Genomic DNA, 23,684 nt, shown 5'->3' on the forward strand with positions numbered 1-23,684 from the left:
CTGGAGAAGAAAATGCTAACCCACTCCAGTATTCTTGCCTGGAGAATCCCATGGGTAGAGGAGCCTGGCAGGCTAGTCCATGGAATTCCCAAGAGTTGGACGTGACTTAGCGACTAAACCACCACCACCATGCAGTCTGGTCTTCAGTGAAGAAATGAGGCAGGTCCTGTGTCTGACGGTGGCCTTCTCACCTTATGGTTTTCATTTCCTTCCTAGTTTTTGCTTAAACTCCAGATGGGTTCTAATAAACCAAGCTAATACCCACGCCTAACCCTCCCCCTCCCCCACCAACAACCTGTGAGGTCAAATCTGGCTTAAGGGATGGTATTAAGCAAATTCACAAACCAGGTTTCTGAAACCTCATCTTTCATAAACTTACTACTCGTAGATCCACGTACAGGGAATGATGTGTATATTTCCACAGCAGAGTGGTCACTTGTCAACAGTCTTAAGCTAATGGGGTAAATGGGCAGGTGGGCTACCAACCTGTAAATCTTCCACCATCTTGTTTTCTTTTATTCTCTTAACCTGACATGAAGCTAACGGACATCCACGTGTCAATGATCAGTCCCAGCGGATGACAAGGAGGCACTAAAAATGCTATTGTTTGACTCAATTCTATCATTTTCCCATAAGAAGTCTGTTAGTTTTTTTTTTCTTTCAAAAATACTTTTTCTCACTTTTGGTGATAAAATATGATACAGTCACACAAATGTATAGCTTAAAAGGGGATATGCTTCTACTTACCGCCCTGGTCAAGAAAAAGGACTCTGCAGCTGCCCAGGAGGCCCTCCAAGCCTCCTATCACCATAACCTTTCCTCCCCCACAAAAGCGCCCCTGTTCCTTCTCCAGTAATGACTTCCTTGTGTTTCTTTATAGTTTTATTCTCAGAGTCTAAATCTCTATTCGTGACAGTCTGTCTGCCACTTAGAGACTTGGCTGTCTCTGGGGCCCGGCACACACGCTCTCCTCTGAAAGCCGCCACCCTGGAGGCCAGTCGGCAGGTTCTTTCAGTCAGAACCTGCAGTCCTCTCCGGGCACATTTTTACTGGATTCCCATTGTTCTTTCAAGAGTTTCTTTTTCTCGAGGGTTTCCTTTGCTCTTTTTTTTCTTTCTTGCTTTCTCTTCTCGGCCTCGCGTTTTTCTCTGCAAACGAGACTGTTTTCGCCATTGTAGAAGACGTCCACTTTCTCTTGCAGGATTCTCCGAGCTAGCTTTCTGTTTTGGTCAACGGATCTGGTCTGGTGGCACTGTAAGAGATGATATTTCATAATGTGAAACTGGTGTGTCCTGGGCAGGACCTTGGGAATCATTAGACAACCTCATCCCTTTACAGAGGGGTTGGGCCCACAGGGGCAAAGCCACTTGTCAGGAGTCCCAGCGGTCAGCAGCAGGACAAAGGCCAAGCCCCTTCCTGCCTCTGCCCAGCCCATGCCCAGTCCCACACCCTGGCTGTTACATGGCTTTCACTGTGACCATGCCAATATTTGGAGTGTTGTTTTGTTTAGAAGTAACAGTAGCCTTCAAAGAAAGTCCCCAGATAATTTGGGAAATGTCAACCAGTATGTCTAAGCAAGCCCTCTTGTGTGTCCCGTTTATAAACTTCTGTCTGAAGGAGGAAAATAGCCTCTTTTGGCATTAGTGGTAAAGAACCTGTCTGGTAATGTAGGAGACGTAAAAGACGTGGTTTCAATGCCTGAGTTGGAAAGATCCCCTGGAGAAAGGAATGGTAACCCACTCCAGTATTCTTGGCTGGAGAATCCCATGGACAGAGGAGCCTGGTAGGCTACAGTCCATAGGGTCGCAAAGAGCTGGACACCACTGTGGTGACTTAGCATGCACGTATGCGCTATTAGTCAACCATGATGTTCATTATGTAACATCTCATAACTGGCGAGTGCCTTGCAAAGCTAATTTATTTGATAAATTCTGTTAAATTAGGGTGAAAAGATAACATTTTGAGCAACTTTGGAGTAAGCTATATGAAACAGGTTAAACAAATTTAACTATGTCAGGTTTCAGAGTTTTATTTGTGGCTCATGAATAACAGTTTTTTTGAGGAGGAAACGAAAAATGATTGAGATTTTAACTAATATGCTCAGAAATATGGCAGCAAAGAACAGCTGTCAGGACCAGACTCTGGGTTTGGTCCGAGTTGACTCTGGCAGCTGGAGGAACCTCTCTGGGCCTCAGGCTCCACCTTATGAGCGTGGGCTTATAAAGATTAAGAGTTAACGTGAATGTGAAGCTCTCAGAACAGGACCGGCTGGCAACATGCTCACATGATATGTAAGTACTTGCTAATGGTACCACTGGTGTAGGAAAACCCGCCAATCCTCTCTCCACTGCGCCTCGAGGCTTGTGCTGCCTTCAGGGCCCTGGGGCTACGGGACAGACCAGCAGTTCCAGAGCTAGTGAGCCCACTACCAAACCAGGAAACAAGAGAAAGCAGTACACCCTTTCTTAGAGTGCAGCATGTGTTGACGGCTGGCGATGTTCAGATCAGTGGTTGGATTTTTATATTCAGGAGGCTCTGTCGGCCCGTTCTGCTGAGGGTTGACACCAGTTTGCCTCGTTACCTCATTCAGTCCTTCTCCAGAAGGGCAGGTGTCGCTGACATTTACCAAAGGGGGGACAGAGAGACATGGAGGGTGCAGCCATCTGAGTCATCAGCCAGGTGGCTAAGGGCTGAGCCTGCTGGCAGACAGCCTGAGCCTGCTGGCAGACAGCCTGGGCCCGTGGGCTGCTTGGGGGCCCGGAGCCCATGTCAGGGCCACAGACAGAGCCCTCTGCAGCCCAGTGGCTCGACAAGAACTGTGGGGCCTGCCAAGTTCAAGGACAGCAGCAGTAAGAGTACAGCTGCACAGGATCCTGGGAGGGGGCTCCTGGGGCCGGGCCCGAGACCCACAGTCCCCCTACTGCTGGGGGCCACAGCTGTCACTCAGGAGAAATCAGGGGCCCCCGAGACCACCTTCCTCTACCTTGACGACGATGCCCGAGGGCACGTGTCTCAGCACCACGCAGTTGCTTGTTTTGTTGGTTGCCTGGCCCCCTGGACCGTGGCCTTTCACAAACTGCTCTTCAAGCTCACGCTCGTCCAGGGAAAGCAGTGTGGGGCAGTCCTTCTTGCCGGCCGCCTGCACTGGAGTGGCCACCGTTCCTGGGGACAGGAGTGGCAGCTTCTCGCAGAGCCGGAGTCCCCAGGGCACCGGGCACACTCTGGTCAGTGGAGCGGGAAAACGGAACAGACCCGAGGTACTCATGGCGAGGGGCTCTCAGGACCTGAATCAGACAGAGAGGAGAGCCTTCAGCCTTGTCTGCTCTCAAGATTAGATGAACTTCTTCAGGTTCTAAGATCACCTCTTATGCACCAGTTCAAAGGATCACCACCCATCTGGCAGGCAGGGGATTTAGGAAATCCGTGCAGACAGGACAACCGGCCGCACACACATACCTCTCCCTGGCCCTGCATTGTCTATAGTGTTCTCAGCACAGCAGTACATGCCCTGCCGGCTGGTAAATATTTTCTTGTAAAAGGACCAAAAATATCTTCAAAGCACCCAGAGGTGCCGTTTTCTCAGGAAGGAGAGGCTGCGAGTGTGAAATTCAAAAGCACGGGGCTGTAATTTGATGAGGAAATACCCCAAAGGACACCAAGCAAGACTTAGAATCTGAGTCAAGTGACATGATTTAAGTGTGTGAGAATCTCTGAAGTCAAAATGAAAAGACGACAGTATGTGGTGGTCTGTTTTAGAGCTGAGTTTAAACAGTCTGACGCAGTAAATATCACTATCAATCAATGTCCTGATTGTTGTTTTTTAATGTTTCCAGTTTCATGGATTTGAATAGGAACATCTGTTCCCTCAGAAGCACTGCCAATCACAGGATCCAACCAGCACTCATCCTTAGTGCTACCAAATCCACTGATTTTTTATTAAGGTGCCTGTTAGGTTCAAAGTAAAAGGCAAGGGAGAGGGAGGGACATGAGGTCAGAGAGCAAGATGCGGTCTTCACGGAGCTCACAGAATTTCTCCCAGTCAGAGGTGTTCAAGAAGAATGTGAGAGCTGCTGAACGGGAGGTTTCAATAACTACTCAAGATTAGCACACAGCTGAAGTGTCTTAGTTGACAAATGAATGGAGAATAACAGCCATGACGATGTGGTGAGTCCCACAGGCCTCCACTGTTTTTCGAGGGAAGGCAGAAGATCTGAAAGGCATTGTTAATTTTCAGAGGCCTACGTACTCTCCATGTGAACGGGGCAGGGGTGTGTGTCACAACCTTGGCCCGTTTTCTCATCTGAAAAATGCAGGAGAATAAGCCCTCTTCACTGGGGCTGCTCCGGTGGCTCAGCGGTAAAGAATCTGATTGCAAGGCAGGAGCCACAGGTTTGATCCCTGGGTAGGGACGAGCCCCTGGAGGAGGGCATGACAACGCACTCCAGTATTCTTGCCTGGAGAATTCCATGGACAGAGGAGCCTGGTGGGCTACAGTCCATAGGGTTGCAAAGGCCGACATGACTGAAGCAACTTGGCACGCATGCAAGCCCTCTCCATGCAACCCACATAGGTTTTGAGTGAACTCAGAGAAAAGAGTAGTATTCTGGAAAGGGCTTCGTTGATACTCCTGAAGGTATGAGACTGGTTTTTAGCAAAATCACCCAGGTGGATTTGGGGAAGTACAAATGTGCCCCTCACTTAAATACTTCTTGATCGAGGATTCTGTAGACACTGAAAAGAGATGTAGAGTTTTTTTTTTTAATCGTAGTTGCTTTATGTCTTCCTCTAACAACTGCTTCTTGTGAGGCTCTAGACAGCTTCTTTTACCACTTGAAACCTTGTACATTCTAGCTCATGGCAACTGGTCTCTAGCACAGGTAGGAACTGGAGTTTACCTAAACCAACTTCTTCAGCCAAAAGTACTTAAGGTCTACCAAGTTATTTTTCACTGGGTTTCTCTTGGCTCATTTGCCTTTCACCCACCAGAAGTTCTGATGGCTGACGTCCTCTGGGCCCCACATGATCTCTGGTGACCTTATGGCAGAAACATGCTAGTGGGTGTGGCTTCCTTGCAAATATGTGCATTTTCTAAAATCTAAGTGCCTATCTTAGTTATCAGTACAGATGCCTTGGGTTGTTTCCAGAATGAATACAGTATTCTTCATCTCTATGGAAAATAAATACAATGAAATATACTTTTCAGTCTTTAGGCCAGTGCTAGTTTTCAATCTTGTAACTGACACTATGGTGCAAACCAATGGTCCACAGTCTTTTTTGGCAGACAGTTGTCTTCGTGGAAGACAATTATTCTATAGACCACAGGGGTGGAGAATGGTTTCAGGATGATTCACATTTATTGTGCACTTTATTTCTATTATTATTACATCAGCTCCACCTCAGATCATCAGGCCTTAGATTCCAGAGGTTGGGGCATGTGGGCGTGCTCAGTCGCTTGTCATGTTCAACTCTTTGCGACCCTAAAGGCTGTAGTGGGCCAGGCTCCTCTGTCCATGTGATTCTCCAGTCAAGAATACTGGAGTGAGTTGCCATGCCCTCCTCCAGGGGATCTTCCCAACCCAGGGATCCAACCCGTATCTCCTGCGGCTCCTGCAATGCAGGCGGATTCTTTACCGCTGAGCCACCAGGGAAGCCCCTGGGAGGTTGGGAACCTCTGGTCTAAACTCATATCTTCTTTGTGAAAAGTACAATGTTCCGTCAGTCCCAGTGGGTGATAATTAAGGTGGTGTTGGTTCATAAGATGCTCCGGGGCTACCAGGGGAGGTATTCTGAAACAAGAGTATGCCAGTGAAAGTGGTGCTTTAAAAATGGGTTCTGTTTATTGTGTGAAATATGTCAGAAGCATCCTCAGGAAAAGATGAACGATAAAGCCTTTCTCTGCCGTCTCTACAACAAAGAATCCGCTCCCCTATAAATGACTGAGTGAGACCAAGTCGATGTCCACAATTTCCTTCCCCTTATTTCTGCTTTCAGTCTACAGAACAGAATTCCTTTGTGTATTAGTGTCTGGTCCCTGGATTAGGTTCATGGAACAGGAGCCCAGTGCCTCTCCTGGGGCTGCCCTTCCGTTAGGCAATCTGACCAGGCAGGATGGAGGTAGAATACAGTGTGGCCACAAAGGAAAGGAAAGAGGTCTGAGATAGGGCGAAACTCCCAGACAAAGGGTAGAGAGGAGGAGAGCACTTTTATCAGCTGCTTTGTCGCCAGGTCGATGTGCTTCAAGTCTACCTTTCTGTCCTAGTTTAGAGCTGACACACACAGGAAGGTCTCCCACCCGACTGGAGTTCACGAAGGTCCCCAGTGTTCAGTTACTGGCTGCTTTGTCTAACAGCTAATTCCAACGGCCAATCGGATGATTCCAAATACTTTGAGTATCTCCTGGAGCTCTGGCTGGACTCCAAAAATGGCTAAAAATGACAAACACACCCGTGGCTTCACTTCCCTGAAGCTCGGGGAAGAAGACAGATTGGATTTCAGTTTTTGTGATACCCACAGAGCAACCCAAAGTCTTTGGGGAACAATAAAAGCAGCTCAAATTAGAGCTCATCCTGACATTAAAAAAAAAAAAAAAGTAACAAGCAGTGTGAGTAAGGGGAAACCGGCAGTCGAAACAGCAAGCCCTGATTCCTTCCTGTTGGTGTGAGCCTCAGGCCTGGGTGGGGTCTCCACCCTGACTCCCCTCCGCTCTGCTTTTCCCTGGAGGGCGGCTTCTGCGCTAGACAGCTGACTGCAATTTAGGTTAAAGCCGTGCTCTCTCACTTGGTCAAGCTGGAGATAAGAGGGCAGATGCCTTTACAACAGGGAACATTAATTTGCTCCATGAATATTTTCAGCATCTACTATATGCCTCAATGAGTCTGAGACTGCAGCATAAAATGGAAATGGAGACGTCTGTAAGTAAGGTATGTGCCAGAGCCTAGCATGGACGAGATGCCAGAGAGCAGTGGTTCTCAGACTTCACTGTGCCCCTGTCACCCGGAAGGCTGGTTATCAGGACTTCGAAGCTGCATCCTAGAAGGTGCCTTTGTTCCTGATAGGAGCCGGCAGAGTCCCTCCTCTGGCTCACTCGATCAGCCCAAACCAAGACAGACACCCAGCTCAGGGGTGGCATGCTCTGCTCTGGAATGTGGCCTGTGATTGGAGCACACACAGACTTTAAACAAGAGGCAGCGAGGTGAGGCTTGTTTCACCAATGGCTCAAAAGCTCTGGAGAGTGGTAAGGGGAGGTTACTACCTGTGCATCTTAGATACAGAGAAGGTATTTGAAATCTGGAAGGCTCAGGATTAGCTCTGGATCCACCTTCTGGATGCCATTTGCCTACCATTCACTGATGATGTTTTAGAAAGGTAGAGTACTAGTTTCCTCTTAGACACAACTTCTTAGTGTATCAACCTTGTGGGAATCATCCAAACTAAGCAAAGGAACAGGTGTGGAGATTCACTGAAATGGGGTGCTTTAGCAAAGATGGGGCTTCTCAGGTGGCTCAGTGGTAAAGTATTGGCCTGCCAAGCAGGAGATGCAGGTTCGATCCCTGGGTCAGGAAGATCCCCTGGAGAAAATGGCAACTGACTCCAGTATTCTTGCCATGGAGAATCTCATGGACAGAGGAGCCTGGAGGGCTACAGTCCATGGGATCGCAAAGAGTCGGATACGACTGAGTGACTAAACGACAACAATAGGAAAGGTGATAGTTCACACTTTCATGGCTCTAACTTTCATGCACAAATTCTTTAGGGATCCTGTTAAATAGGATGCAGCTCATTAGGTCTGGGGTGGGGCTTGACTAGTGACTAGTGAAGTCACTCAGTCGTGTCTGACTCTTCGCGACCCCATGGACTGTAGCCTACCAGGCTCCTCTGTCCATGGGATTTTCCAGGCAAGAGTGCTGGAGTGGGTTGCCATTTCCTTCTCCAGGGGATCTTCCCAACACAGGGATCGAACCTGGGTCTCCCGCATTGTAAGCAGATGCTTTTACCCTCGAGCCACCAGGGAAGTCCCCCACCAGGGGTGGGGCTTGAGACCCTGCCTTTCTAACCAGCTCTCAGGTAAGGTGGCTGCTGCCTGCAGTCCTGGCTCTTAGGATTATATGACTGCTGGGTAAGAGTCTTAGGATCGTGTTGACAATGATGGAGGTGGAGAAGGTGGAAAGGGAAGGAACAGGCAAGAGAGGAAAGACATTTGGAGAAAAGAATGAAATAAATGTCGAGTTGAGCAAAAAGAGCAGGTGAAATGGTCACGAGGGGATTGAGAAACTGGGTAATCTGAAAAAAAGAACACCAAAAATGTTGCTTCTATTGCATTAATGTTCTAGAACAGCAATGTATAACAGAAATACAGCACAAGCCACGTGTGAAATTCTAAATTTTCTAAGCCACACTAAAAAGAGTAAATAGCAACTGATGAAGTAAATTTCAATATACTTGACTTAATCCAGTACATCCCAAATATACTTAGGTCAACATGTGATCACTATAAAAATTATTGAGATTTCCTTTTTATATGAGGTCTGCACAATCTGAGGTGTGGCCACGCTCATAGCACATGTTGGTCTGGACTAGCCATGAGTGCTCACGGCTACTGTAGTGGCTAAGGGAGTTCTGGAGTCTTCCAATCAGTGTGGTCCATGGAGCAGCAGCGCCACCGAGAGCTTGTTGGGTCTGAAGAATCTCAGGTCCCACCCCAGGCCTTCTACATGAGAACCCGCGTTTTCATAAGATCCTCAAGTGATTCAGCAGCACATTCAAGTTTGAGAAGCAAAGGACACAGGAATTAGCAAGTTCTTCCAGCTGCTTTTCAGAGCTTGTTGTCTCTTATATTGGTAATATTTCAGAAGTTGAGGCCAGAATGCAGCAGGGCTGTTTACCTGCTTAGTCATGGTCTTGTTTCCCCTTCCTGAAGGAGATAAACTAGATCTCAAAAACAATGATCTCATCAAGGGTGAAGAACCAAATTCATTGAGCTTTTAAAAAGACAAAATGGCCAGCTGATGGCACCAGAAGCTAAGTGAGAGGATTTTCTGAGAAATGCTTAATAATAATCTATAGTTTGAAAGTGTGTTGGGGGACTTCCCTGGTGGTCGTGATTAAGAATCCACCTTGCAATGCAGGAGACGTGGGCTTGATCCCTGGTCTGGGAATTAAGATCCCACCTGCCATGACGCAACTAAGCCCACACCACAACTAACTAGAGGGTCTGTGTGATGCAGAAAAAGATTCTGTATGACTCAAGGAAGATCCTGTGTGCTGAAACTAAGATAAGACCTGACGCTGCCAATCCATAAATAAATACATTTGAAAAAAACCCAAAAGTGTGTTTTGGTGTTCCCTGCCAAATGGGAGTAAAGAGAAAGCACCCTTTCTTTCCCTTTCACATCCAGCTCAAGCTTCTGTTCCGATTACCTGAAATCCTCATGAAGAAGTGAAGTGAAAGTCGCTCAGTCACGTCCAACTCTTTGCAACCCAATCGACTGGAGCCCACCAGGCTCCTCTGTCCATGGAATTCTCCAGGCAAGAATATTGGAGTGGGTTGCCATGCCCTTCTCCAGGGGATCTTCCCCATCCAGGGATCAAACCCAGGTCTCCAGCATCACAGGCAGATTCTTTACAGTTTGAGTTACCTGGGAAACCCAAATCCTCATGAAGGCTGGAACACATCCTCAAACAGAACCCCAGGGAACCGTGGCTCAGGCTTGACACAGACCCTGTCACTTCCTAGGCTGGGGGTTCTCCACTGAAGAGAAAGCACCGTCCAGCCACAGTAAGTGTTTCCAGAGAACTATTCCTCAAAAAAAAAAAAAAAAAGCACAATGGACTGAGCAGGAAAGGACAACAGAGCTGTCAAAAGAACAGAGCTGACGACAGAGGACAAGAGAATAAGGAGACCACTCCTGAGTCTGGTTTAAATTCAATAGGCTTACTGCTGCCCAGTTCTAGAGACAACTAATAAAGTAGATAAAGAGAAAAGCTTTCAATTCATACAATACCAACAGCCCATTCAGTTTTTTTTAAACAGAAAACGTTGAATCCACAATTACACCTTTCCTATTTGGGTGCATCACTGTGATTTTCTTCTATTTATGGCGCCTAACAGAACTCTGTTATTTATCAACTATGCTATCAAAATAAGACAGACACATAAAAAAGCAGCAATGATTACACTCCACATTTTTCTCGAAAAGTTGCAAAGACTCTATTAATGATGCCTTGTATTTGTTTAGGATGTCTGTTTTCAAACCACATTCAAATACATTATTGTATGTCATACAAATAAAAGATGAGATGCATACTATGTGGAATATTTCAGGAAGACTTATTTTGGAAGAACATTCCATTTTCTTAAACTAAATTTGTCCTTCCCAACCCTTGTTTCTTAACCTTTCATAACATCTCCAGATTTGTTCTTCCCCAAGCTCCTTAAAGAGTATTAGCTCATTTTCAATTTCCTCTTGACCCTTTCTCTCCATTATTTGTCCCTACTACTGACTACTGCTCTGTAGTCAGTGTGACCTGAGTCAGTGTCTCAACGCCATGATTTACTCACCGTGCAGCTCTGGCCATGTTTCCAAATCTGTAAAATGGAGGTTATACCACCTAGGAAGAGAACAAAAAATTGCACAGGTCGCCATAGATTTAAAGCACTTAGTGGTGCTCCAAAGCACACAAAGCTCAGCAACCTCTGGCTGACAAAACACAAGCCCAGTCTGCAAACGGATTATTTCATGGACTTACGTTTTAAAAGCTCAGAGAAAAGATATCTAGAACATGACCTGCAAACTATTTTACTTGGTATGGTCCAATTTAAGAAATACTTGGGGACCATGCGATCATCAAAGACTCGCTGTTTGGTGAGGTCATAATTGTGGTCTATGAAATCAAGTGCCAGAGAGGTAATTATGATGCAGAGAATATAGCCTGACTTCCCAGCTGGTTACAAAGTGAAAGATAAAAACTACCTTCATCAAAGCAAGTCCTGCTTTAAATATACAGATATTTAGGAATTATCTGATATAGTAAGAAAAATTATGAGGGGTAGGAAAGGTAAAAAAAAAAATGTACACCTGATATTAAATACACCATATTTAAATGTACACCTGATCATTTATTTTCATGTCCAGTGGTTTTAGTTTTAGAGTTCCTCATTTTTCCTGTGGGGGACAGCCCTCCCCAACCCCCATCAATGACAAGCTGTTTGGATATAAGAATTACTGACACCAAGTAACACCCTGGTTAATAGACATTAAATGCCTCAAGCAGTTAACAGCCAGTATTACTGAATAGCTTAATCTTATCCCAATCAAGGAGCTCCACTCAAAACTGTCATTTGAAGCCTTCATGGCAAAAGAGGAATACTTCAGCAATGCATGCTCAGTCGTTCCGTTGTGTCTGACTCTTTGTGACCCCATGGACTGTAGCCCGCCAGGCTTCTCTGTCCATGGGATTATCCCAGCAAGAATACTGGAGTGGGTTGCCATTTCCTCTTCCAGGAGATCTTCCCAACCCAAGGATTGAACCCACATTTCCTGTGGCTCCTGCATTGGCAGGTGGATTCATTACCACTGAGCCACCTGGGAAGCCCCACTTGAGCAATATGATGTTATAATAAAGTCATATGGTAATCACACTCTTATAAAGCCATAAAATATTAGTGTAAGCTTACACACAAGTAATGCAAAATCTCCAGTATGAGGAGAGGGAGGTTAAATTAGATGAATAGTTACTGGGCTTCCCTGGTGTCTCAGATGGTAAAGAATCCGCCTGCGATGCAGGAAACCTGGGTTCTATCCTTGGGTTGGGAAGATCCCCTAGGGGAGGGCATGGCAACCCACTCCAGGATTCTTACCTGGAGAATCCCCATGGACAGAGGAGCCTGGCGGGCTACAGTCTATGGGATAGAAAAGAGTTGGACACAACTGAGTCACTAAGCACAGCACACACGGCACATACTTGTATTTCTAAAGCCTTCTCTTCCCTAGTTATTTTTATAAAGCTTCTTTTTAGTCCAATTAGTCAAAAGCAATTTCCACTCTGAATTTGTAAAAATTTAGACTCCTTCAAAGAGGTTAAATTAAGAAATAAGGTGTGAGTACCTTTACCAAAATATTTCATATCAGTTGGTTAACAAGATAACTTGGTTAATCAGAATACTAGCTCCTGAACATGTTGGCTTACTAATTAATAACAGATTAATAGGTTCTTTGAAACTTACCTAAAATCACACTGCCAAAAACAAACGCACTGAAACTAAACAAAATCCATCTGATTCTGTATCGAAAAGCCATGCTCTCCTGCCTAGTGCATGATTAGGAACTAATATCCAGTACTCGATGTTGGGGTTAACATTTTTCTTGAAGGAAACACACCTCCCTTTGCCTGGAGCTGTCCCAGGAATCCACTCTCCCTTTCTTGTGTTAGTGCAAGATTCTATAGTATCTCAATTATAGATTTTTAACCAACTGAAATTAGCGGTAAAACTGCTTTTTGTTTTGTTTTTTGATGGACTTGAAATAGACATTGAAAATAGAGCCGTGTGCTTAAAAGTAATTTGATTTAGTCTAAGTATTAAACACAGTACTGATTGGTGGATTAACACAATTGGGAGGAGGATTTGATTTATTTACGTTTGAGATCTTCCATACACTGATAAGATTTTGGAGAGAATGAATTTTTACTGTTGAGACAAAATTGTTAGGTGTTTTTACAAGGCTCTGACCAGATGAAACGCCTCTTGGCAGATTTGTTATTCCAAAGGCAAATAACATCTGCTCCTGGCTTCTGCATCCTACATCCTTCTACTCCTGCATCCTGGCTTCCCAGGCACACCTAAGGACAGGGCTAGCGATGAGCCTTTACTGGGGGTTCAGGACACTTAGAGGTAAATCTAAGAGCTGGAAGTACTTTAAAGTACTTTCGTCTGAAAAACGCAGACTAAACACTGCGTATGAGATGGGCTGGGGGGCCCACGGGAAGGGACGTGGGTTCTCTGTGGTCCTTCGAAAGGCTTGGCAGGAGCAAAACCCTCACAATGCCTAAAACAGGCCCAGCTGCATGATCATAGCTACCCAAGGCTCCGCCGAACAAGTAAATGAGCATCGATCCATTTGCCCTCCGGCTTCGGTGGAAGTGTTTTCCCCATAACGGTGGGCTCTCGTCCTCGCCCGCCCCCCAAGTCCGTGAAGAGCCCACTGCTGACCCCCCACCAGCCTAAGGTAAATCAGATCCAGGGACAATTTAGTTCAGGTGTACGGGCCGGCTTCATCTCACCGCCAGTGGGGCCTCCAGGTCAATGGGCGGCGCGACTCGGTCGCAAAACAGGGAAATTCAGGGATTCCAGCTCCCAGTCCTCTCTCCAGAGCCCCTGATGATCGTGGGCAACCGTGTGGATGCCGAGCTTCTCCACAGACGCTTACCTGACCTCAGGAATGGCCTTCCGCCCCCAGTGTTCTAGAGGAACCGAAATCACCTCAGGAGCGGGATCGCTAACTCGCTTCCCGGTCTGCGCACGCGCGGCGCTCCAGCCGCAGCTGCCCTCAGGCCTGAGAGCCCCCCCGTCTTACCTATTGCGCATGCGGGAAGCCAAGTAGTCTTTCCCGCGTGGCTGCAGTAGGTTCCCAGAGAGCCAATCAGAGGAGAGGACTTGACAGCAGGCCCCGCCCCTCTCGTTTCCCCGGCGGCTGACCTGCGTCTCTGGTGGGAGCTGGGGGACAGGAAAGGGAAGCCGAAGCGCTCGCCGCTGCACGGCCGTCTCCGCCCCCTTCCAAGTAACCAATCGCGACCAAGACGCCGGGCGCGCGCACGCTCCCTCGAGTTTAACGGTCGCGAGAGGCCGAGCGCCCGACCCTGACATCGGCAGTGGGAGCGGCGGCCAGGTAAGTGGCCGCCGGCCTGCTGGGAGCTGCCAGTCGCAGGGGACAGGGGACGCGACGTCGAGGACACCGAGCCAGCGGACCCCTGAGTGTGCTGATGGGTTAGGGCGGGGGAAGACAACAGTCAGGTGACACCACCCCACCGGAGCCCGCGGGCGTGTGGGGGCTTTCTCCCGGTCCGTACGCCTTTTCTAGACTCTGTGCCCTTGAGTGACACCCGCGCGGCCCAATCGCTGAGCGCCTCTTCCCCAGGGGCGGGGGGCTTGAGGGATTTCGCTTTTCTTTTTTTTTTTTTTTGACCAGGTTCCTGGGCTTCCTTTGAGAATCAGTAATGTAGTTGTTGCACCGACAGTTTTAACTCCGGCCTCCCTGCTGACTACGATTTAGGCGAGAACCAGCAGCGGCGGTCTGGCTGTCAGCGCGAAAATGTCAGAATCTGGCCTCAAAACCTGAAATCATCCCTTCTTTCCCCTTCTCGGGTTCCCAACAAAGCAGAACGCCTGGTTAACTTTAATATTCTCAGCAGACCCCGTATCAGTCGTTCCCTTTCCTCCTAACTCCCTTTTACCCTTTTGGAACTGGGGGCATCCAAAGCGTCATATTTTGTTTGTGGGAGATACAAAAACGTCTCCGTTCTTATATCCATTCTCCATCAGGTTCTTAAAATTCTGCATTGTATATCTTTTTTAAAAAACTCATCCCCCCGCATCCCTCTCCCCACCTTCACGCTGTGCTGGGGAGGCATCATCACATTTCAAGATGCATCTGGGTCTACTGCGTCCGGATTAACTCAACGGGGGAAATAATAGATGGGGTTGCATGCAGATCCATGTCCCCAGAGAGCTTGCGTTTTCCTGGTGGAAGACCAAGGTGATTTGAATTCAGGTATTTTCATTGCCAGATGGAAGGTGCGGCCCCTGAGTTTGTCAGTATCCTTTGTCGTTGGTGATGGGCTGAGTCACTGGGGAGAAATCCATTTAGCTAGGTCGGGTTACCCTTGGCCTTCACACCTGTCCCTGAAGGAAACGGTTCCTTTGTGAGCTGATGCTTTCTTTCAACGTTGTCCTTTGTAAAACCAGGCCATAGAAAGTGGGAACATAGAGGAACCAGAATTATTTTCCTCCATTGCGTCCCCTAAAGCTTCCATCTTGTCAGCAGCATAGGTTTTCTTTTATTCTTTTTTCCCCCTGTTATTCCTTGGCTTGTTTTGTTTTTTTTTTTTAAGTACATGAATTCCTTAAAAAGGAGGCAATTGACTTGTTATAGCCAGTTTACCTCTGTACATCTAGCTTCAGTTAAATTTTAGTGGACCTGGCAAATAGTTTATTTTTTCAGAAGTAATTTAAAGTACTCTGTGTATATAGTATACAGTGCAAAATGCATTCTTTCCACCGCCACCTTCAGTGGGGAAACAAGCATTGTTAACAGTTTAACTGGCTGTTTTCAATACCAAATTAAATAGTAAGTAGTTCCCATTCATCTGTTCATGGTATAAATCAACAAGCATGCTTGATAAAATGTATTAAAGGAATGAACAACCAAAAAAAAAAAGGAATGAACAAGGCATGTAAGTTTTCCAATTATTACACAGAATTGTGTCTGGAACCTTGCTCATTAAGCATCTAAAGTTTTGAAACGTTACCTGAAAAAATACTAGTTCAGTTCAGTCGCTCAGTCATGTATGACTCTTTTCGACCCCATGGACTGCAGCACGCCAGGCTTCCCTGTCCATCACCAACTCCTGGAGCTTACTCAAACTCATGTCCGTCGAGTCAGTGATGCCATCCAACCATCTCATCCTCTGTTGACCCCTTCTCCTGCCTTCAACTCCTACTGCTACTTCTGTAAATCACTGTTATTGTAGATTTTTTATTGAGATACAAGTTACCATAAAATTTATTCTTTTAAAGTGTACAATTCAGTGATTTTTTTAGTATAGTCACAGGGTTGTGCTATTCATCACCACTGCCTAATTCTAGAACTTTTCATCTCCCCAGAAAGACACCCTATGCCCATTTTGGTCAGTCTCATTCTCTCCTCCCAGCTCCTGGCAACCATTTGTCTCCTTTCTTTCTCTATAGATTTGCCTACTCTAGATCCTTTGTATAAATGGAATCATATAATATGGTCTTTTGTTGGGCTTCTTTTATTTTGTGTGTGTGTGTGTGTATTTTTTTTTGGCTACACCTTGTGCTGCTTGCAGGGTCTTAGTTCCTCCGCCAGGGATTGAACCTGGGCCCACAGCAGTGACAGGCCTGAGCCCTAACCCCTGGACCACCGGAGAATTCCCTTTAGCATAATGTTTTAAATGTTTATCCACAGTGTAGCATAATTCCGCACTTTATTACTTTCTATGACTGAGAAATATGGATTGTTGTTGTTCAGTCACTAAGCCTTGTCTGACTGTTTGTGACCCAGTGGACTGTGGCATGCCAGGCTTTTCTGTCCTCCCTTATCTCTTGGAGTTTGTTCAGATTCGTGTCCATTGAGTCAGTGATGCTGTCTACCCGTTTCATCCTCTGCGGCCCACTTCTCCTTTTGCTTTCAGTCTTTCCCAGCATCAGGGTCTTTTCCAGTGAATCCGCTCTTCATGTCATATGGATACACCACATTTATTTATCCAACAGTTGATGGACATTGGAGTTGTTTCTGAATTTTGGCTATTACGAAAAGTGTTGCTATCCTTAATGTAGATTTGTATAAAAGGATCAAGGTTTCTAAAGGTTTGACAAAGTTTTTTGTAATAGTATTTTGTTCCCCATTCATTTTCAGACTCTCCTGGGACCTTCAGATATTTCACTTCTGAATGTCAGCAACTGAAAATGCCTGTAGACGATGAAGCATCTGAAGATGACTCAGATTCAGTTTCTTCAAACAGTGCAAGAACCTGAATTTTCAAATGAGAGCGTTTAACAATTTCTGTACACTATGGAAGATTTTGACTTGGGGAAGCCCTCACAGAAAGCTTCATCTTCTATAGAATCTGATATAAAAAATTCTCCTCATTCTCTTGGACTGAACATAAATACTAATAGGTAAGAATGGGAATAGATTTTTTAATGTAATGACAAATCAAAATAACTTCATTTGCATAATTTGCCAGTTTATACAAATAGTGTCATACTTACTGTTTGCATTTTTAAAACCCGAAAACTGAGATCAGGAACCGTTCAAGGACAGTTGTTTAAGAATAATTTCAGTACTTCCATGTTCTTCATTTCTCCCAGAGATACGCTTTCGTATGGGGAACGTTGTGAAAAAGAACTTGTTTTGCTAGATGCAGTTCTCTTTACATTTTTTTTTTTTTTTGGTAAATTACAAGCATATCTTTAAAATTTAATTGCCTAAATATTGTTTCTCCATTTTGAAATTAAGAGGAAAAATAATGTTTCATGTTGCAGGAATACCTCACCAGTCTTGAAAGTAGCAATTTCAAGATTGAAAAAAAATTGAATACTAGGAAGTTAGCAAAAAAGCAGGCGAAGTTGACAAAATAGATGCTACCAAACAATGCATTTTATGCATTTCTTTTTAAATTATCCCATGTTTGGTTTGTTTGAATCAGGGCCTGTTTACTCTCATTTTTTTACATGGTCAGACAAGTTGATTATTTGGTTTCTAAACTTTTTGTTGTTATTCAGTCATTAAGTCATGTCCAGTTCTTTGAGACCCCATGAACTAAAGCACCCCAGCTTCAGAATTTGCATTAGCTTACAAACAGCAAAGAGGCAGAGGCCATTTATCACCTATAAAAAGCAAGTACAGTAAAGCAGAAACACAGCAGTCTGGCACTTACTGGTAAAGGAGCAAACTTGCACACAGTAATAGATCTTGAAGAAATTGTGTATTTTAAATAAATTCCTTAAAAGATTTGTTTATTCTTTGCCCTCCTCTGGAGAAATTTAAGGCAGCTTACAAGAATATATAAAATGAGAAAGCATAAAGTAGGGTAAAAAGGGAGAAGAAAAAAAATAGCATGGGACATGGTCCAGAAACACTTGCCATCGTAATCTGTACCTACTTCCTGAATGTTGGCCACGCTTTTTGTTTCCTGTGTCATCATTTGGCAGCCCTTTTGAAATCTACTTCTAGAAGAAATCCTTTTTAGAACATAGTGTTTGATTTGCCTGGAGGAACTTAAATGTGCCTTTCTAATGAAAATTATATCACTGAACTGTCTCCCTTTTATTGTGACTGGCAGTTAAATTGGCCAAATTTAAACTTGATTATTATACAACTGTAATTGTGTATTAAACCCTTAATGAATACCATATTATGTTCTTTCCCTTGAATTTTTATTAGTATTTTTCTGATCCTAACTCTTTATTATATTACTGTTATTTTCATTAGTGTCCTCTTTTTCACAAATTGTTTGTAAAACAAAGCAGAGTATCAATAAATAAAAGAAAAATGACCTTTCAGTGGTCGGAATTTAAATAAATTTTAATGTCCCTAATTATGCCTTGTGTTTTTATAAAGCAAATCTGAAATAAACTCCTCTCAGATTTGGAAAAGCAGTCCTCCTGGGAAAAATTAGTGCTATTTTATACATTGAATAGGCTAAATAAGTCCTGAATATCTGCTACTAATTTGCTTGGCACTACTTTTATTCAAAGACAGTGCAAAGATAAGCATGAGCTTATCATGCCAAATTAGGGGGATCCAGTTAACAAGACGTGACTGTAATTCTGGGCAGTGGAGAAAGGATCTCTATTACAATAAAGGACTGCTCTTAAAGTGGAGTGAAATACTCCTCTGGAGTAATTTAGATCAGAGTCACTGAGAATTTTCCTTATTGTTTAGCATACACTTTTATCTTCTGCTCTACTTTGGAGTATTCTCTCCCTTCTGAAGGTCTTTCTGTTTTGTTCTTAAAAATATAATTAAGTGCTATCTGTCTTTTCACTGCTGTTTTCCTTTCACGGACAAACTTGTGATCAGATTTTCAGCAAATGAGGTGCTCTTAAGTAGGATTAAGTATCAGTAGTTTTGTACTGCTCTGCTAAATCTTGAACTGCTGAATTATTCAACACTTTGGTAGAATGAAGAAAACCATGTGAATTATTTATGTTTCAACAGAAGTAGTCCCCACCTTAGTACAAATGGGGTATCCTCTTTCTCAGGGAAGACCAGACCATCTGTAATTCAAGGTACAGTTGAAGTCCTCACCTCTTTAATGCAAGAGCTACAAAACAGTGGAAAGACTGATTCGGAACTTTGGAAAAACTGTGAGGTATCTAGTTTTGTTTTATTTTTGGAATTAAACAATTTCTGTTTATGAATATGCCTCTACTAAACTCTAAATTACTAGCAATTTATATTCTAAAGAGCATGATACTTAAGTTATTGCTAGAATAAAGCAGTCAAGTATATTAATTAAGGAACAATATAGAACAAATGTGAACAAGATGATCAAAAGTACATTTTAACAATATATTCACTAATATATAAATTAGATATTCTAATTTATATATTGTGAATGTGAACTAAAATACTTTGTTATACTTTGTTAGGTTTTTTGTTAGTTTTTATAAACTAAAATGTCTTTTTTCAGAAAAATGAGAATCGTCAACCAAGTTATTGATGTTTGTTACTAATCCTAATCTTTTAAGTAACTTAAACAGAATTGTCATGATTTTGTAAAACATAAATTCACTTTGAAATATTTTGAATGCTCTGTTTATAAATAAGGCTTCTGTTTCGTACCTTATTGCGTTTAGCTGTGCTTTATTGACTTACATTGATTATTCAGGTCAAGTGGCTCGCTCTTTTGTCCATAGGTTAAATTGCGATATAAAAATTTAATAGTTAAAAGAATATTTATAGGTAAATTTTGTGTCATGCAGTAATGCCCATGATACACTTTTCCAAGGCTAGGTTGGTAATGCTTTGTAGAAATGTATAAAACGTTATTATTAAATTCTTTATTTAGAGAGCAGTAAATTTTGTTTTAAATGTTAATTATAGTTCTAAGACTATAATCTGTGTTAATTTTCAGAATGTGGAATAAATAGAATGAAAGATTATCTGGTTTAAGAAATCAGTAATAGCTACTTATATTCATTATCCATAATCGTTAGAGTTATAAAAATGACTGTTACGGCAAACTTAAAAGAAAACTGTTTAATTTTTTATACTTTTTTTTCCACATAATGATCAGTATGTGCTAATGCAAAAGACCTATAAAATGTCCTTGTAAAATGATGTAAATAATAATGGAATGTTTTATGAAATGTGTCCCCTAGTGCTTTAAAAAAAAATGAGGCAAATTGCCTGAATGTGGCTTGACGTCTGGTAAATTCATTTTTAACTAGAAAGTTTTATGTGAAATCTTTGAAATCAACATCTTCAATCAGAATCAGATTATATTTGTGAATTTAAGACATAGATTATTACATGCCAGGATACCAGCTAGCCGCTTAAACCTCCTAACATTTGAACTGGTTTCTTTCTGCCCTTTCTTCTGTGATCTAACAGACTTTTAAAATTATGTTTCGTATTAACTGACTTTAATTTTCATAATGTAGGCATATAATTGATTATTCACTGAAGAGCTTTGTAAGCTATTTCGTACTTTGACGGAAAGTGAAATGCTATTTTGGCCATTTCAGTAAAACTTCTTGAATTTGTTTTGTGTGTTTTTGTAACATATGAAAATAAAGGTCTCTGATGCTTTAGGATAGTGCTTTAGAAAGAATGGGAGGGTAAATATCGTGTAAGTCTTATTCCTGACTCTTCCCTGAATTTCATGTTTATACCTTTCTTTTGGAATAGTAACATTTGTCTGATTTCTACCAGTTGTAAGAAGCTAATGTACATTATTAAAGAACTAAACCTTCTACAGAGCTCTGGAAGAGATCTGGTGATGACCTGATTCTTTAGAATTCTTTTATTAAAACTTCTCTTCTGGAATTCTCAAAGTTTATCACTGCTTAAACTCAGGAAGGTTATATATTTTTATTCTATCAGGAAAGAATCTATTAACACATTTCTGTAGAAATACTTTAAGATACTCTTTTTGTTTGGTTTTGGCTGTGCTGTGTGGCTTGTGGAATCTTAGTTCCCCGACCAGGGATTGAAACTGAGTCCACTGCAGTGAATGCACCGAGTCCTAATCACTGGACCCCCAGGCAACTTCTCTAATGCATTTTAAAGTACTTGCTAATATTTCTATGATTATAAGAAAATTGTAAAGCATATCATTATCTATAGCATTTTAATTATTTAGCACTACTGATTATAATAATAACAATTATCTGATGATTATTGCTTACCTATTTGCCAGGCGGTATACGAGATACTTTCTGTCAGTGGCCCTCAACCTTATTAGACCTGAAGCTCCCTTTTTATAACAGCTTTTAAAATAACATCAACTTATATTGGCCTGAAATGAAATTCACAGATAATATAACCTGCTTGTATCTGCTTTTAAAAAAAGTCAGTGTAATGTCCTGTGATATAAAGGAGTAATAATACTTATTTATAGTAAGATAATATGAAAATATATAAATGCTCAGATGTATCTACATTAGAGAACATAATGAAGCAGTCCAGCATTTACCTCTGTGTAGATCTCCATGAGCACAGCAGCTATCAGCACAGAACGGTACAGCTGCCTTGCACTGATGCACCAGCACTGTAGCTGGTGACACGATTTTCTGAAACGGCGTGTAATTTCTGAGCAAGTTCTGAACCATCTTGGTAGTTGCATTCCTGGACAATTTGGTGGCTTGAAAACTGTGCAGAATACAACATAAAATGGACAGGGGACAGTTCCTTATTGTGGAGACTGTCCTGTGTTTTGTATCCCTGGACCATGCCCCCTAAATGCTAGTGGTGCTCCCACTATCTTTGTGACAACCATGACCTCATAGATTTCAACATATAGTTCCCCCATTGAGATCCTTGCCTTGCAGGCATCATATTTAAAATTTAATCCTCACAGCTACAAATAACGTGTTGTTATTGCCATTTTATAAATTAGGAAACTGAGGGCTTCCCTGGTGGCTCAGTGGTAAAGAATCTGCCTGCCAATGCAGGAGACCCAGGTTTGATCCCTAATCTGGGAAGATTCCACATGCCGCAGAGCACCTAAGCCTGTGTGCCAACTAAGCCTGTGCTCTGCAACAAGAGAAGCCATTGCAATAAGAAGCCTATGGACCTCAACTAAAGAGCAGCTCCTGCTCGCTGCAACTAGAGAAAAGCCCCTGCACAGCAGTAAGGACCCAGCACAGCCCCCACCCCCACGCCAAAAAAATGCACACTGGATTTTAAAGACAATAAAGGAATGTATATCTCCTTAGTAATTTTTTTTTAAACTAGGAAACTGAAGTATAAAGAAATTAAATTTACTTGTTCAGAATCACACAAGTTGGTGGAAGAGGTGGGAGTCAGAACTATGGGAAAGCCCACAGGGTATTTACCAGGTCAGACTAGGGAACCAGACTATAGCAATCCCATGCAGGCTGATAGCAGCAGAAAACTGCGTTCACAGAAAAACTTCAGTCAGGTGCCCATTTCCTCCAGCAATATATAAAGTGCAGGTAGTACAAATCACTTTAGTTTGAAATGTATAATAGCCCTTCTTAACAATTAAGCATATAATGTTATCACTGTATTAATATTCTTTAAGTTACTTTATTTAAAATTAAAGGGTAAACAATAAAATCTGTCTCAGAAAAACAAAAGTCTCCACTAATTTATAGCCTGAATGAACTCTCTTCATTTGTATCCTAAATAAGAAAATGATGATAAGGATGTGATTAATATCTTGTCTCACATACTATGAAGCCATTATTTTTATTAAATTGTCATTCTATCATTATTATAGTTAAGCTTTATGTGAATAATAACTGTATCAGATTAAAAATAACACCTAAAGGTACAGGGGTATAACTTGAGAAGACTGTCGCTAGATTGTTTCTTTTCTGTTTTCATTAATATAAGGTACTTTGTAAGCTGAGAGAGTACGGGACTTGATTTGATCTAGTCCGCTTTGTCCTGAAGTCAGTTGATTTAGAATTCTCACTTCCTGTCAGTGCCCTCATATTTCATTTAAGGCTTTCTTTTCCAATCTTGAGGTTTTCTCCCCTTTACCTTAATACTGTTATACAGATTTCAACTTAATTCTGTTATGTTGTGTAAATGGCTTTCACCATGAATGGGGAGGATCACTGGATTGTGTGATCTATAATACCAGGAAAAGTTCAGCTTGCAGTTGTTGTTCCACCGCTGAGTCATGTTCAATTCTTTGTGACTCCATGAACAGAAGCATGCCAGGCTTCCCTGTTGTTCACTATCTCCCTGAGTTTGTTCAGACTCGTGTCCATTGAGTCAGTGATGCCATCCAACCATTTCATCCTCTGTCGCCTCCTTCTCCTTTTGCTCCCAGTCTTTCCCAGCCTCAGTCTTTTCCATTGAGTCGGCTCTTCACATCAGGTGGCCAGAGTATTGGAGCTTCAGTTTCAGCCTCAGTCCTTCCAGATATTCAGGGCTGATTTCCTTCAGCTTTCAATATCCATTGTTATGTTTGTTTAGACTATATATCTTAGTGCCCATTCTTAACTTGGTCTTGTATCCTAGGTGCTGGAGTGCAGGCAGGGATGGGAGGGAGACTGGTAAACCCAAGTGAACAAATGAGGTATTTGCTGATTGTGGTAAATGCTCTGAAGGAACTAAACAGGATGCCAAGAAAGAGAGTGCCTGTAAGGATGGTTTGGAAAACTCTTAGAGAGATGAGGATAATTAAGCTGAAATTGCGGGATGGGAAGAAGCCAGCCATGTTGAGAGCTGGGGAGAAAGCTT

The 23,684-nt window shown here is 43.0% G+C and overlaps 2 protein-coding genes across 13 annotated transcripts in view; one reads left to right on the forward strand and one right to left on the reverse strand.

Annotated features, from left to right (window-relative positions):
- Positions 1-489: 489 nt before the first annotated feature.
- MTRFR (mitochondrial translation release factor in rescue) lies at positions 490-13,861 on the reverse strand. Of its 5 annotated transcripts, none has more exons than XM_061384669.1 (4): positions 13,572-13,660; positions 10,559-10,608; positions 2,984-3,284; positions 490-1,252 (listed from the first exon to the last, which is right to left on the reverse strand). In XM_061384669.1, exons 3-4 carry the CDS (start codon positions 3,263-3,265, stop codon positions 1,016-1,018), a joined length of 519 nt encoding a protein of 172 aa, XP_061240653.1. In that variant the 5' UTR covers positions 3,266-3,284; positions 10,559-10,608; positions 13,572-13,660; the 3' UTR covers positions 490-1,015. The 5 variants fall into 5 exon arrangements, with proteins under 5 accessions (XP_061240653.1, XP_061240652.1, XP_061240654.1 ...); XM_061384668.1 differs by lacking the exon at positions 13,572-13,660 and adding an exon at positions 13,425-13,564; XM_061384670.1 differs by lacking the exon at positions 13,572-13,660 and adding an exon at positions 13,279-13,387.
- MPHOSPH9 (M-phase phosphoprotein 9) overlaps positions 13,794-23,684 on the forward strand; it is a 55,668-nt gene continuing 45,777 nt past the window's right edge. For 5 of the 8 annotated variants that reach the window (XM_061384650.1, XM_061384654.1, XM_061384653.1 and 2 more), the window contains exons 1-3: positions 13,794-13,883; positions 16,653-16,915; positions 18,960-19,113. In XM_061384650.1, coding sequence (XP_061240634.1) covers positions 16,809-16,915; positions 18,960-19,113 — 261 coding nt within the window. In that variant the 5' untranslated portion in view covers positions 13,794-13,883; positions 16,653-16,808. Of the gene's footprint in view, positions 13,884-13,916; positions 14,057-16,652; positions 16,916-18,959; positions 19,114-23,684 lie in introns of those variants that run through there. The other 3 variants (XM_061384651.1, XM_061384652.1, XM_061384655.1) reach the window with 3 other exon arrangements.

This window comes from Bos javanicus, chromosome 17 (assembly GCF_032452875.1).
Source record: "Bos javanicus breed banteng chromosome 17, ARS-OSU_banteng_1.0, whole genome shotgun sequence".
NCBI classification, from domain to species: Eukaryota; Metazoa; Chordata; class Mammalia; order Artiodactyla; family Bovidae; genus Bos; species Bos javanicus.

Coding starts and splice junctions, on each gene's coding strand:
- MTRFR (XM_061384669.1), bottom strand. CDS start 3,265: ATGAGTACCTCGGGTCTGTTCCGTTTTCCCGCTCCACTGACCAGAGTG. Junction 1,253..2,983: donor CCTCGGGCATCGTCGTCAAG/GTAGAGGAAGGT, acceptor CATCTCTTACAG/TGCCACCAGACCAGATCCGT.